The 15,969-nt window shown below is 42.3% G+C and overlaps 1 protein-coding gene across 1 annotated transcript in view; it reads left to right on the top strand.

Moving 5' to 3' along the window:
- LOC129704020 (G protein-coupled receptor kinase 5-like) overlaps nt 1-15,969 on the top strand; it is a 226,470-nt gene that overhangs the window by 141,643 nt on the left and 68,858 nt on the right. The window contains exon 4 of the mRNA XM_055646840.1: nt 5,783-5,860. Within this exon, the coding sequence (XP_055502815.1) occupies nt 5,783-5,860 (78 nt within the window). The remainder of the gene's footprint in view (nt 1-5,782; nt 5,861-15,969) is intronic.

The raw sequence follows: 15,969 nt of genomic DNA, 5'->3' as shown, positions 1-15,969 counted from the left end.
TAAGATTTAGCCTTGGAGAATGATGACAATGTGTTTCTGAGATAGAATGGTTTATGATTTGATGAGGAACTTGCTCTGTAATGTCATATCCACTCCTGCCTCCAAGACCATGGTGGTTGGGGATTTGGGAGGTTGAAGAAATGTTGGCAAATTGCTGCATTGTCACTTGTATGGGTCTGTAAATGTTTAGGGTGAAAGATGGGATTGCTATCCAATTGGCTTCTTTTGCTGGATTTTGTTCATTTTCCTGAGATTTATTGAAACGGCAATCATCGGAAATTGGGGCAGGGTAATTGCACACACCGGGATGCCCAGCATGAGAACTGCTTTTGTGGCCACAGTTTTAACATGGCTTCTCTGGGTAAGTTCCTGGTCAATTGTAAACCACGGACTGTCATGGATGGGTCGGTAGGATGATCACTGTATGGCTGTGAAACTGAGTGAATGATTCTTGTTTTCCAGTCTGAATGTTCCGCTTATGGACATGGACTGTTTCATTATTTAATGAGCTGTGAAGGTAGATGCCCTGGAATTGAGGGCTTATACTTGCCAGGCAGCTCAAGCTAGGACTGCTTTCTGTAGGAAAGGGGAAGCTGGCAGTGACCCAGTAGATATCATTAAAGTTATGATGATATTTGATAAAGTACATGTAGAAAAGGCATTTCCACTTGGGGATGGGATTGGGAAGATACCAAAACTCTGGATCAGAATTATGAGAACGTCCTAAATTCAATAGGAAATGCAGTGGATGTGTTGATGGCTACACAAGGGGCGGAGGAGGTTTAAATAACGCAATATACTGCCCTGGACAATTTCGATCTAATGGTTACTTCCATGCTATAAATTCTGAGATAGCTATCTCACTGTAATAGCAGTGAGCTGTTCCCTGTTGGAATGTAAGCAAGTGTTCCAAAAAAAGTTTTGCCCTGACATCATTACCACCTAGACTGATGCATTTTTTTAAATTTTAGATAATAATATACATATAAAATAATGGCATGCAGCAACAACCATCATAGTTCAATTAGGAATTGGTCGCAAATAGCACAGAAATATGAATTAGACTGCAGTTTCCTGTACGAACATTACAAATGTTGTTTTGTACTCCACATTTTTAACTGTATTTCTGCATTCATAAACTAATTGATCTTGATTTGCTTGGCCAGAAAAATATTTTGACCTGAGCGCTCATTTCTTGTTGCTTAATGAGCAAAAGTATGTTTGCTGGAGACATATTTAGTGTGTTTTACTTCTTACTCTGGGTCCGAGAGCTCCTGTTTTTGGCTGAAGTAGAATTGCATGAAGTCTTCCAAAATGCGAGTATGTACATAAATAAAAAAATAAGTCGGAAAATAATGTCGAAAGTCTCTTTGTTTATCTCGGAGGAAGTCAGGAATCTATATATAAATAAAGTTGAAATATCGTTTCCATTTTGTAAACTTATGTAAACTGTTTGAGGCTTTCTCCATGGTAACTAGATGCAATAGTGTCGCTGGACTTGTCTGCATCATACCATTGAAATTTAGCAACTTGAGGGACTGAATGACCTGTTCGAATTCCTGTGTTCTCCTTCTACATTATGACACAACTTGAAACATTGTAATGGCTGTCCTTATTGTCCTTGGCCTCCTCCACGGTCAGAGACAGGCCACACGCAAATGGAGGAACAGCACCTCATATTTTGCTTGGGCAGCTCACAACCCAGCGATATGGACGTTGATTTCTCTCATTTCAAGTAACTCCTGCATTCCCTCCCACCCCCCCTCCTCCTCCTACTTAGTTGCCCATCAGTTCCTCTGGTTGCATTCTTATATCCCTCTTATTATCACACCTTCCCCAGCCAACAATGAGCCATTATGGGCCCCACCCTTCCTGAGGTCATCTGTTGCCAGTCCTGATTTGTTCTGGCCTTTCCTCACCACCAGTGTATTCCCCCACCCCCCACCTCTACTTTGACTCCAAAGATGGGTTCCTACCCGAAACGCGTCTACTCTTTTCCTCCAGAGATGCTACCCGTCCTGCTAAGTTACTCCAACATTTTGTGTCTATCTTTGTTATTAACAGGAAACAGCTGCCTTGATAAGTTAGGGATCCTATTACAGATTAAGTCATAAAACCGTAAAAGGATGTTATTTAATCCATAATTTCAGGACTTAATGGAGTAGGGAGATTGAAATGGGGCTTGAAAATGGGAATACTGTTGACTGATGTCCAACCAATGCCACTGTATAGTGTTAAGCCGAACTATAAGCAGGTTTTGAATATTTTTGCATTGCTGCAATCACATGTAAAGCAGATCATCGGTGTGAAAGGCAGAGTGACGTAGTGTGTGCTGTGAAAGATTTGTAATTATGTTACACCTAATTACAGCTGACAGAACATCTCAAAGTTCTTTGATTATAATAAGTGACTAACCTGTTCTGCAGAGAAATGCTCTTCAAATGATGAGCACATGACAGTGAAGAGATCGTATTGGACATGTCAGTGTTATTAGATTTAAGGATTAGTTTTCAGCAATAAAAATACTGCACAGAAGGTTAAGGATAATGGAACTGGCTGTATACTTGAAAGTATCGAAAGTAAGAACGATGAAAGTAAGGGCAATGGTCATGCAGCCATTAGGAAGCGTCAATTCCTTGTAAAAGTGATTTTGCAGCTTTAGTTTGTCATAAATATCATTTTTTAAATTTTGTTTTGAGGATTTTGATAAATAAATGCGTTTACTTTCATGGTAATATCTGCCGCTGCATATTGAGATTCCCAAGGGCACAGTTGCAGACCGCTGGAAACTTTCTGCTTATCTTGTTCCCATCTTGACAATGCCATTAACTTTAAAAATAACTTTTATGAAATCGTATTACAGATTTGAAATGTTTTCAACCACAAAAATAAATTGTCGACTTGTGATAAAAATGTCCTTTTCTCAGTGGCAGCTTTTAGAATATTGCTGGGTGACAACTCCCTCATTTTAAATATAATTCCTTCTGAGACAGTAATCTGACATTTAAACATCTGAACTCAAAGCCATTTTTTCTCTGATGTGGACACACTGGGGAGGCCAGAATTTAATGCCTATCCCTAATTACTCAGGAGAATGTGGTCTTGAGCCTCCTAATTGTATCTTTGCAGTGTTTATGACAAGGATACTCCTGCTGTGCTGCTTGGTAGGGTCCTCTGGGGTTTTGAACCAATACAAGTGATGGTATGACAGTATGTTCCAAAGTCAGGATGGTGTGAGAACCACTGCAGGTCCTCTTTATTATGTGAAAAATGTCAAGGTTTCAAGGTCACTTTATTGTCACATATACCAATATAATTGCAGAGAGGTTTGATTTTCAATGAGTAAAGGGTCTGTCCCATCAGCATGCGATAGCGCGACCTAGCGTGGTCACTTGAGGCGTACGGCCGTGCGGGGCCGGTCCCTCTTCGAACCGCAGAGGCGTATGGAGTTGTGCGGGGTTGGTCCCGACATCTCGCGGGGCTCCGAAAATCCCGCACCGTCCGAAAATTCCGCACGCCATCGGCCCGCAGGCGCATTGAGGGCGTATGCAGCGTCTTGATGGCGTACGCAGCATCTTGACGTCATACGCAGCGTCTTGACGGCGTACACCTAGCGCGTGCCGTTGCGTGATGACGTCACCGCCCGACGCCGTGCGACGTCCAAATTCAGTCGGCCCGCCTCCTGCCCAACTGATTGGTATGATGTAAATTACGTCACGCGCGAACTTTGCGCGTACTTACCGCGAACTTAGCGCGAACTCCGCTTCCGTTTGGTTGCGCCAAATGCATGCTGGTGGGACAGGCCCTTAAATATAAGGTTTGCCCAGATTTTTATAGAGTAATTGGGCGGCACTGTGGTGCAGCGGTAGAGTTGCTGCCTTCTAGTGCCAGAGACCCGGGTTGGATCCTCACCACGGTGTTTGTACGTTCTCCCCGTGACATTATGCTGTAACACATAACTATCGTTATTATTGGATATGTAAAGCCAATTAACAATTGTTATAAACTATAACAAGTGGGGATGGAGGGGTTTTGGGATTGGTGTGTGGGTAGATGGGTCAATGAGAGCCTCTATGTATGTTATGTCTTGTGCTGTATGTTCTATGTTGGACCCCCCCGAAAATGAGATGACTGTCCATCTCAAGGGGTTATCCATGAATAAACTTGTTTCAAACCTGCATGGGTTTTCTCCGAGTGCTCTGGATTCCTCCCACATTCCAAAGACGTACAGGTTTGTAGGTTAATTGGTTTGTACATTATCCCCAGTGTGTGTAGGATAGTGTTGGTGTGCGGGGATCACTGGTCTGGGCCACTCGGTGGGCCGAAGGGCATGTTTCCCTCTGTATCTCTAAACTAAACTAAACTAAACTAAAATTAATCTTCGATCAGAATAGAGTTTTGAATTATCTAGAATTAATTAGCAATGTTTGGTAGCTGGCTACTATCTTTAATCATACTAACTGCAATAATCTTCTACATTCTGTGGGTGTTCCGTATGTAACTAGAAACAGGGGGCTCCTGGTGAGGTGTATGACCTTGGATGAGCCATCTGTTGAGCACACAATCTGGCTTTCCCTTCTATTATCCTCTCTGGACTGGCAGTAGTGGGTGAGCTGCCAATTACACACCCACATGTAGATAACAAGAGCCAAGCCAAGACCTCGAGTCGGTGATTCAGATTGAAGTGTAAAGTCGAGAAGTTGAGTTTGAAGGAAAACAATTGGTGAAGAATCCTACAGAAATCAACTCAAGATTTGCCGGCCTAGATTTGTTCTGGCCTTCCCCCCCCCCCCCCCCCCCCCCCCTAGATCCCACCCCCCTCTACTCTACTCTCAGTGTGAAGAAGGGTCCCGACCCAAAATGCACCCATCCTTTTCCTCCAGAGATGCTGCCTGACCTGCTGAGTTGCTCCAGCATTTTGTGTCTCTCCGGTATAAACTAGCATCTGCAGTTCCTTCCTGTGTAAGAATTGCTTCACCAGATATGAAGAAGATTAAAATTGTGTAAAATGTACAATAGGCCAATGGAAGCTGATGGTGGTGTGTGTTGAGTAGGTAATCTGATTACTGATCTGTAATCACAAATAGTGCACTGTTGAGATTATACTTAATGTCTAATGGCAACCTTCAAGTTATCCATATTCTTTAGCATGTTATCTGCAAAAATCCAATAGAGTAGGGCAGAGTTGTAACACAATGGAAATTGCTGAAAGATTAATACATTTTTGAAAATTTAAAGATATAGCATGTGCTGTAAATTGTTTTTCTTTTGTAATAATAAGATTTTATGAAGGTCTGCTTCATGCCGTCGGCCAAGGCTTATGAATATTGCAGATATATTGCAATGTGTTTCTTTATTCATTTCCTCACTTGCAGCTTAAAGTTAAGTAACCTACTTCCTGATCCGTTTACACATCTTAAAAAACTGCATCATGTCTCTCTTTCTCCAAGTATTCAGGAGTTCAATTGTGAGACTTTTCATTACAAAAAGTGCGGGATTCTTGATGCTCTCATGACAGAAGATATTAACTGTAATTGTATTGCTTCATTCTCTATGTGGAATTGCATCTCAGTTGTGAAGATCGCAATAATTTCTGTGCTAAATAAAATTTTAACTTGTATGTAATAGCTCTTTAGAAACCTCTCAGGGGTCAGAGAATTCCAATAGTCCACAATCCAAAGTTGATATTTGGTAACGGGACAGTTTGTGCTCATTGCGAAACTTCAATGTTCTCTTAACGACTCATTTCCATGATTTAACACCCTTTATTGTTTGTTCCCAGGCAGAGTACGAAGTTATGCCAGATGAAAAACGGGAAGAGAAAGGACAAGAAATGATTAGTAAATACCTCACCCCAGAGGTAAGAATTAACCATTCATCTGCCCATTGCTGGCTCTGTGGTGAGAGTTTAAAGCATCTGAATGAGCTCTTAGAAGATGATGAAGTTGGTGAATATAAGGGTATTCCTTATCCCATATTCTGAGACGGGGGTAAATTGTTGCACAAAGCTAATAACGCAATGGTTTCAGAGTGAAAGTTGGGCTCACTCTTGCTCACAATAACCGGGCTTTCTCTGGTGAGGTATGTCACACGCAGCACTTCTCTGGCTATCCAGGCAGCCTTCCATCTTTGATAAATGTATATTTTGCATTCACTTGCGGAAGGTGCACTTGTGCTCAAAGTGCAAGCGCTCATTGAAGGTACTCATGTCCTTCCTCACACCTCTCTGGAAACTTGCTGATCTGTGTCCTTTCCAGGAGGAAGTTGACTGTACTCCCCACATCCCAGTTCTCTGTTGGCCCCCTCTCATACCCATTCCAGTGGCTGAGAGAGTGCTGGTTATATCGGGTGTGGTGGTTTACCCTAAAGTCACAAGGGTGGGGAAAGCTGCCCCCAATGAGGGAAGTTCCATCCCTCTGGTCCTGAAACAATGCAGCAGTACGTGACTGAACCCACTGGTGCTGGGATTGGAAGTGACAGATTTTGCAATATATTTATTTTGGCTTTTTTTTTTAAAGCACAAGGGAGTTTGCTGATGCCATTTAAATACTGTAAGAACAGCACAGACTAATTGTTCTGTTCTTCGGTGTCTTTATCCAGAGAATCTCAAACAAACTTGCGCATTTGCAACAACGGTATTTTCACATTAATGAAGAAAAATAAGCAGTCCTATCAATCAGCTTCCGAGAAACATTACCTTCTGCAAATGTGTAATCATCAGGACTGCCTATTTATTTTAAGGAACCAGTAAGAGATATGTATAATCTGAAAGAATTAAACAAACTTGGACTTTATACATTCTAAACAGTGTCTAGTTTATATTAATCAGAAGAAAATCTGAAGGTATTATACATTGCTACTTAGAATGTAATGTGAAGTTTAATAGAGATTAATTCTATTTAAAATTAGACAGCAGCGTTATATTTAAGTGCAATTATTTTCAGTCATGTTGGTCTACCATTTAACCTTCTCCCTTTCCCTCTCCTGCTTCTTGCCACCCTAATATACTATCAGACCTCTCCAGTATATGCAGAATGTTTCACAGCCCAGATTTCTCCAGTACGATTATTTTTTCATGTTGAAAAGTCTGTTTCCATCAGAACTGAGTATCTTATTTTACTTTTTTTCTTTTTGTCTATCTTTTGTGTATGTGCTCTCTCCTCTCCACCTCCAATCTCTCCATTTTTTCCTCCCACTCTCTCTGTCTTTTTCTTCATCCCCTTCCCTTAACTCTTTCTCATTCATCCTTCTTCAATCCTGCTCCTCAACATTGCTGCTTTGTTTACTCTCTCTGATGCTACATGTTCCATTTACTTGTAGGAATCTTTGTGAATAATACGTGTTTGCCATGTACCACTGTATTCTTGGAGAACATTATAAAGTAACTGGGGTTGCAATCACGGGAACATCTTGACTACATGGCCAGCAATATTTCTAAAAAACAATTAGGCATGGGCAAGAATTGTTAGCCCTACAATCTTGGAGACACAAGTAATTCCAGATGTTCAAATCTTGGGCAAAAAGCAAGTGTTGAAGGTACTCCATAGGTCAGGCAGCATCTTGGGCAACAACTTGGTGGAAAGGGCCAGTTCCTGTGCTGAAAATTCTATGTTTTGTCAGTGAAGGGAGATGGACAAATAACATTTCAGGTCAGAATCCTTATTCAGGCAGATGGAGCAGGGGAGAGAAAACTGGAAAAGGGACGTTGGGGTGGGGCAAAGCCTGACAAATGATGGGTGGATATAAAGGGAGAGGTGAGTGAATGGCAGAAGTGCAGAGGTAGTGACAAAGGCTGAAGAGAGGGATATGGGTGGATGGATACAGAGTTAGGAGGGGCAGAGGGGGGAATATAGGGAATTGGGGGACTTGGAGATGGGACGTGGGGGATTAGCATAACAAGGAGGTGAAAGCAATAGGTGACAGTGGTGGTAGGAACAATGTGAGCACACCCTGGTGCATGATGAAGAGATGGAGGCTACTGCTTGAAATTCACACGATTGATTTCTTGAGCAAACATTTGTGTGTCAGTGTTCGAGACACTGTTGGTAAATAAGTATTTGAGTATACATGAACCAATTGTCTACTGTCTGCTCTTTGGAAATCGCTGCATATGTTTTTTTAATTTATTTCACCCAAAGGTAATATTCATACACAATGTTGTTGATAATAACATTTATTTGACATCTAATTATGTTATTAGATTTCTTAATATCTTTTTTAAATTGTACTTTTTTAATGTAAGGGTTTGTATTATTTGAAGTAAAATGGGTGGTAAGATTGCAATGCATTGCATGTATTCAGCTTAATTATTACATCATCTATGTTTTTTTAATATTTCCTTTATGAATGCTACCAGGTCTTGTTCTACCTTTGTTAATGATCAGATGATAGATGAGTTAAAGCCAATTAACCTATTGCCCAACTGTGTGCAATCTGTGGAAAAATTGCTGCTGTGTCTAAATGATAGCATTGACTTCACCTCAGCCATTGAATGCTTTGAGAGATACGATAGCTGCCTCATGAGTGGATTCACAATATTTAGTGCTTTGATTTATGTGATTTAAAGATATTCCAATGTAAAATTCTATTTAGCAGTAATAAAGTCCATTCTTCATTTCTTCAAGGTAGTGAACTCGCTCCAAAGCAAATGGCTACCATCACATTTTGTTTCCTTGTAGCTCCTACTCATAAATGAGGCTTGAATCCTTGCCAATATTAAATTAGAAAAAAATTCCCAAGACTGACCTAATAAATTCAATTTTTTTTTTTGCATAGATAAAAAAAAGATCTTATGTTTTCAATTTATTTTATAATATCAACTTTCTATTTTATTTTAAGAAGTAAGCTAGATAAAAGATATCACGCTTGAACCACTAACTAGTTGCATTTAGCGGTGATAGGCTTCATTTTGTGTGTTTGATTCATGGTGTTTTTATTACCGTTTACCACAATTTCAGACATAAACATATGTTTCCATCAGTAAGATGCATCAATTTTGTTTCTCTCAACATGCAACAAAATTAAAAACTCAACTAAATTATGGGATCCCATAATATGTTTGTTTACTGATACTATGAGCTACATTGTTCCTGATTTTATATTTTTAATGTGATTTTAAGTGGTGTCAGAAGTCACTTCCTTTAAAGAGGCAGTGATTGTGGCTTTGTTTCAAACCGGCACAAAGGTTGAAGTGAACTTATTCTGCTACCTGCCTGAAATGAAGATTTAGGACCAGAAGTGATCTCCTGAAGCACAAAAAACTGAGTTATTTTATTTTATTAAGGCTGTTAGTTGCTTGGTTAAATACAGGAGATTGTTTACAAAATTGGCACGAGGCCTCACAGCCTATCAAGTGAAAATCCTTAAATTGAACATCTTTAGATAATCACACTCACCATCAGTTTATTGTTTCATTTTCACGCACTTTTACAAGCTGTGTGCCACTGACAAATTGAATTGATTGTTACTCTATAACTGTGCTTTAAAAAACAAGTGCGGCATTCTGCAAGCAAAATGTTTCATTCTGCATGCGAGCCGTTACATCGTCAGCATAGAGATTTATCAGTGTGGGGGGAAATGACTTTTTAAAGTAGGCTTTTGAAGTACTTTAATGGTAACACTGAAAGATTCAAGCGCTTGTAGTAAAATAGTCAGTGATATGACTGTCTAATGAGATAAAGCCCAGATTAGTAAATGCACAACAATTTTGTCAAAGACTTCTGTATTCAGCTAGACAGTTACCAGACTTGGTCACAGAAAACAAACTGGATACCATGTGTGAAGGATTCACCTCTGTTCCTGAACCCAAGGTCCCACATAAGAGATTAGTATACAAACTTAAAGCACACGGCATTGGGGGTTCAGTATTGATGTGGATAGAGAACTGGCTGGCAAACAGGATGCAAAGAGTAGGAATAAATGGGTCCTTTCCACAATGGCAGGCAGTGACTAGTGGGGTACCGCAAGGCTCAGTGCTGGGACCCCAGCTATTTACAATATATATTAATGATCAGGATGAGGGAATTGAAGGCAATATCTCCAAGTTTGCGGATGACACTAAGCTGGGGGGCAGTGTTAGCTGTGAGGAGGATGCTAGGAGACTGCAAGGTGACTTGGATAGGCTGGGTGAGTGGGCAAATGTTTGGCAGATGCAGTATAATGTGGATAAATGTGAGGTTATCCATTTTGGTGGCAAAAACGGGAAAGCAGACTATTATCTAAATGGTGGCCGATTGGGAAAGGGGGAGTTGCAGCGAGACCTGGGTGTCATGGTACACCAGTCATTGAAGGTAGGCATGCAGGTGCAGCAGGCAGTAAAGAAAAGCGAATGGTATGTTGGCTTTCATAGCAAAAGGATTTGAGTATAGGAGCAGGGAGGTTCTACTGCAGTTGTACAGGGTCTTGGTGAGACCACACCTGGAGTATTGCGCACAGTTTTGGTCTCCAAATCTGAGGAAGGACATTATTGCCATAGAGGGAGTGCAGAGAAGGTTCACCAGACTGATTCCTTGGATGTCAGGACTGTCTTATGAAGAAAGACTGGATAGACTTGGTTTATACTCTCTAGAATTTAGGAGATTGAGAGGGGATCTTATAGAAACTTACAAAATTCTTAAGGGGTTGGACAGGCTAGATGCAGGAAGATTATTCCCGATGTTGGGGAAGTCCAGGACAAGGGGTCACAGCTTAAGGATAAGGGGGAAATCCTTTAAAACCGAGATGAGAAGAACTTTTTTCACACAGAGAGTGGTGAATCTCTGGAACTCTCTGCCACAGAGGGTAGTTGAGGCCAGTTCATTGGCTATGGGGAGTTAGATGTGGCCCTTGTGGCTAAGGGGATCAGAGGGTATGGAGAGAAGGCAGGTACGGGATACTGAGTTGGATGATCAGCCATGATCATATTGATTGGCGGTGCAGGCTCGAAGTACCGAATGGCCTACTCCTGCACCTAATTTCTATGTTTCTATGTTTCTCTTAACCCAATTTCTAGGCAGCTTGTAAAGAACACTTTGAATATATATTCATGTAATATTACTCACAGCATCGATGAAGTTGCAGTGTGCCATAGCAACTGAAATATGATAAGGTTGCCCAATGTTGTTTTCACCAATAAGCAATTAGTTTTTCCAAATAAAAACCTTAAATGCACCAATAAACAAAATCAGGAAATGAAAAATTGAAGCCATTGGCCCCACATTAATATGCGGGTAAAGCATTAATATGCAGAAAGCTCAGAGAGGAGAGGCAGGGCAAAGCATGGCAGGACACAGGTGGGGGGCTAGGCAGATGGTTGGAACGAAGGCAGAATGTGTGAGGCTGAAGAGTTGAAGGAATGTAAGAGGAGGGGGATAGGAGAAATGGATGGGTCCAGGTGGGGCACAGGGGTGGGTGGGGGAGATAATGTGGAAGGGTGGGTAGGTTGTTAGAGGTTACCTCTGTTTAATCAATGTATCCTTTAACATTCAAACTGACCGTTCTGTTTCTCTATTTGAAGAGGAGGGAGGTGGATTAAGGCAAGGTGAATGGGCCGAATGGCCTAATTCTGCTCCTGTCACTTATGACCGTATGAAATAATGTTTCACTCCATTGTTTTAATTAGGCCAATTCATGTAAAACAATCTGAACTGTGGAGCATTATCTGACACAGCATTTTCTGAAAGTCAGTATCTTATACAACGGTAGTGTGTGGACAGTTCATGGTCCCTGTGATGAAACAGTTTCATGTTCGCATTCAGTCCTGTATCTGAATCTGCCCATTCACCTAAAGTGTATTCATACATTGCTTCAAAGCAAGGCATTTCCACGCAGCTCTGGGTATTTCCTCCATTGAAATGGGAAATCATCTTCCATCACCTGGAGAGTATAAATTGTATTTATTCTATATTTGTGGTGTTTTTGTAATGTAATCTTGACAAGGCACTCACCATAGCATTTTGCTGACATGCATTCTATTCTTCATCATAATCCTATCCACATTGGCCCACATCTGTATCCTTGATGCCACTATCATGAGAATAGCAGACTTCAATTGCTATATGGACAACAGCAGATTGTGGCCAGAATGGTCTTCTCAGCAAAATCAGATGAGACCTTATAACTCTCAACATATCTGCCAATGCTTCTGCCACTATCTGAGCGCAATATTTTTTGCACTTGGTTAGCGTGTGTGTTGCACAAAAAACATACATCTCACGGCCACTGTTCAAGATATGGATAATCATTGGCCAAGCTGCACTGCTGGAAGCATCAAAGGTTGTACCATTTGTTTGGTGCTCGAAACGGTTTGCTCTCTCTGACTCATCTAGTACAGATCATCCATTTTGTGCTACTATATAACCCAACCACCTTTGTTGGCTTTCGTGATGAGGAATTGCTGCTCTGGCAAGCTCTGGCAATGATCTGGAACAGATTGGGAGTATTCCTGTATGGTATTGTGTTAAGATTTTCTGGCTTTGATGATAGCTTTAACTTTAATACAAGTAATTGATTTAGCTATTTGCAGCCCAAACGTATCAATCCCTTTTTGCTTTGAACATTTACAAAATGTCTCTTCTTCAGATCCAAATAGAATGTCATCCAGATTGCATGTCAATCTGAACCCTCTCAGCATCTAACCCTTTGTTGCTCCGATCATTTTATAAGAGTTTTTTTACCCTATATAGTGACCTGTTTTATAAATGCTTCCCCAAGGGTGCAAATAGACATGAAGTATTGCCTTTCTTGGATGCCTGTCGTTGAGTGCTAGTCTATGACGCATCCTGTTTAGGAATCCTGTTTTGTTCCCACTAGTTTTGGCCAGTGAAACAGGAAACATTACACAGTATTCGCGGCTCTTTTAATGGTTACTTTATAATCTCTGCAGAGTTGGATTTGGTTATCAACCTTGGGTAATCTGTAATATCAAATGCCAAGCCATCCTGCTATACACCCAGAGCATATGGATATTTTAAATGATTACTTTACATTTAAAGCTCGAAAATGCAGAATGGATCAGTGAAGTTTAATAATGCAGGGCAAGAAGTACTGCAATGCCAGCCAACAATGTGTGGAAGAGCTTGTTAGACTGGTGAACTATCAAAACTGATGGCCTGTGTGAACCTGAAACAGGAAGGGCAGGGAAGATAAGAAAAGATAAGGGCTTGAAATTTCAGATTTCAATTTTCGTAATGGATTGATATTCTTGGAACTTTCGGAAACATTCTGTTATCTGTGCAAAATGTTAATCTTTTCTCCAAAAATGTAACGTTCCCATCTACACTGGATTGAAATTGGAGTTAAAATTGTTTTAAACAGTTTTAATTCGCAAAATTGCACTTCTAGCCAACTAGTTCCTTGTTAGTAAAGAATAAAGTGCTGGAGGATTTCAACAGTTCAAGCAGCATCTGTGTAGGGAATGGACAGTCTATGTTTTGAGTCAGGATCCTTCTTTTACAGGATTATCAAATTACAGGAGGAAGATAGAGGACCACCTGGACAGTAATAACAGCAGGCAGGTGTGGCAGGGGATCCAGTATCTCACCAACTATAAGACCAACCTTGGAGCTGTTGAAGGTGACACCTCGCTGGCAGAGGAGCTGAACCACTTCTTTGCTCGCTTTGAAGTTCCTCACCCGAGACAGCCACATGCACTTTTCTACAGCAGCCTACAAATAGAGGAGCTGAGGTATTTGCACTTTCAATCCAAGTCTCTAGTCCGGTTGGACGCGTGTTGCAGGGCGCAGACCAGCGGAGTCTGGAACGTTTTTGGACCAGTCTCTGGGGGTTCCACCCTGTCTGGGGGGGACTACCGGCCAGTCGCACTCACACCAGTGATGAAGTGTTTTGAAAAACGGTCCCGGGGTCACATCACATCACTTCTGGAAGCTTTGACCCCCACCAGTTTGCGGAGCGAATAGGTCCACAAGGGCTGTGGGCTCTCCATGCTGCACTGTCTCACCTGGACAGCGGGGGAGCTACGTTATTTCTTTGTTGTTGCTCTGCTTTTACCTATCCAAAAAACTGGGGGGACTACTTCCACACTCCACCTGTACAGGATAAATACTTCCTCAACTCAGCCATAGAGTCAGAGGGGGATCACACATCCACGGCCCTCAGCCCCAGTACCCCTCCACAGGGCCCCCCTGCCCACCATCTACACGCATCTGCACCCCCGCCCACCACAGCAACACCATTGTCAAATTTGCGGATGACACTACAGTGGTGGGACTCATCTCCGCGGGGGACCAGGAAAAAACAAAACCCCACTGACCATCAGGGGACTGTGTAGAGAGGGTGGCGGATTTCCGCTTCTTTCCCTCCACTCTGCGGGTGCTCAGGAAGAACTCCTCAGAGGCTGCTGCTGTCCTTTATCGGTGCTCCATTGGAGCATCATACTGTGTATGCGTGTGGTACACCAGCTCTCTCTCGCTCCAGAGGGCCATTGACAACGCTCAGAGGATTGTCTCTGCCCTCAAGGAGGACCCAGTTCCCGCTGCCCAAAAAAACCTTCCATCTCCCTTCCGCTCCCTGTTTGAACTGTTGCCGTCAGGCAGACGGTACAGATCATAGTGCAAGGACAAATAGACTACAAAACAGTTTTTACCCCACTGCCCACTAAATGTGGCCGCCAAGTGAGGGGCGTTAAGGGACTGCGGAGGGAAATCGACAGGAGGAGGGTTTTGTAGGGGGGTTTTTTACATTTGCTTATCATTATTTTACCGTGGATGTTTCGTTAGCTTTAGCTGCACACTGGCTGGTCGTGTTACAATGACAATTTTGCTTCTGCAGACGCTCACTGTGCGATGCTTGTTCCTGAGATCAAATAGCTGTGGATTTGCATTTTCCTGTTTCGGAGGTCCTCAAGAAGAAGAGATCAATCATGGCTTGCGGGAGGGTGAATAATTTTTTGGGTTGCTCGACCTCCAAAGCATGTCTCGCTAAAAAAAGTGGAGGGGCTGCAGCCCCATCCCCCCCCCCTCTCTCTCTCCCCTCACTCTCAGGGCCGACTTTCCCTCCATCTCGGGGCCGACTCTCCCACCCTTCCTCTCTGGGTCATGTCTCTCTCTCTCTCTCTCTCTCTCTCTCTCGCTCGCTCAAGGCCCACCCACCCACCGTCCCTCCCTTCCGCTCAGCGGCTAATCATAGTGCTTCGTTCACTGCCCATATCTCGACTGTGGGTGGCCGTTGAGCGGAGGGGAGGGAGGGTTTTGGGGGGGCAGTTGGATGTCGGACGTCCTCAGAGTCTCGCTAGTGAGATAAATGCGGCCCATGTTAGTGTCGTAGTTACCTGTTGTCGTAGTTACTTGTTGAGGCACATGTAACAAAGGATTTGCATGTTTGGATCATATTAAAGCAGAATTGTAAGCAAAGGTTTGGATGCTTTAATGGGGAATACTATTGTCAGGTATAAATATGTTCCGCTTGATCCAGGATCAAATGAAATCTGAAACTATTTTCTCCAGGAGGTGCTGTCAGTAAGAGGCAGCAACCTCCTGCTTACGGCTGCTCCATATAGCCTCTCCACACCTGGTATTCATTTCAATAAAAGGCTCCATGGACACGCAACACATTATATTCAAGTGCACCAATTTGTGTTTTATTGGTCACCTTCCATTGATATGGGATCTAGTGGATGAAGAGTATCACCGGAGAAATTGTGAAGGAATAGGGAGCGTCTGCTGGTGTAATTATTCTGGTGCTAATCTTTCTGTTAGCCTCCGTTAAACCTCATAACAGATTAGAAATGTTTTAATTGTCCTGGTATCAAGCAGTCACCATTTTCAGGTCTGAAGAAAGGTCTCGATCCGAAACGTCACCTATTCCTTCTGTCCAGAGATGCTGCCTGCCCCGCTGAGTTACTCCAGCTTTTTGTGTCTATCTTTGGTTTAAACCAGCATCAGCAGTTCCATTTTACACATACATCATTTTCAGCTCACCGTGCTACACAGTTGCCTCAAAGAACTGTTACCTTCTTCACCCCAAAGCTCTCCA

The sequence above is a fragment of the Leucoraja erinacea genome, chromosome 15, assembly GCF_028641065.1.
Source record: "Leucoraja erinacea ecotype New England chromosome 15, Leri_hhj_1, whole genome shotgun sequence".
NCBI lineage: Eukaryota > Metazoa > Chordata > Chondrichthyes > Rajiformes > Rajidae > Leucoraja > Leucoraja erinaceus.
The sequence above is the reverse complement of the archived record's forward strand: the minus strand, read 5'-3'. Positions and strand labels throughout refer to the sequence as shown.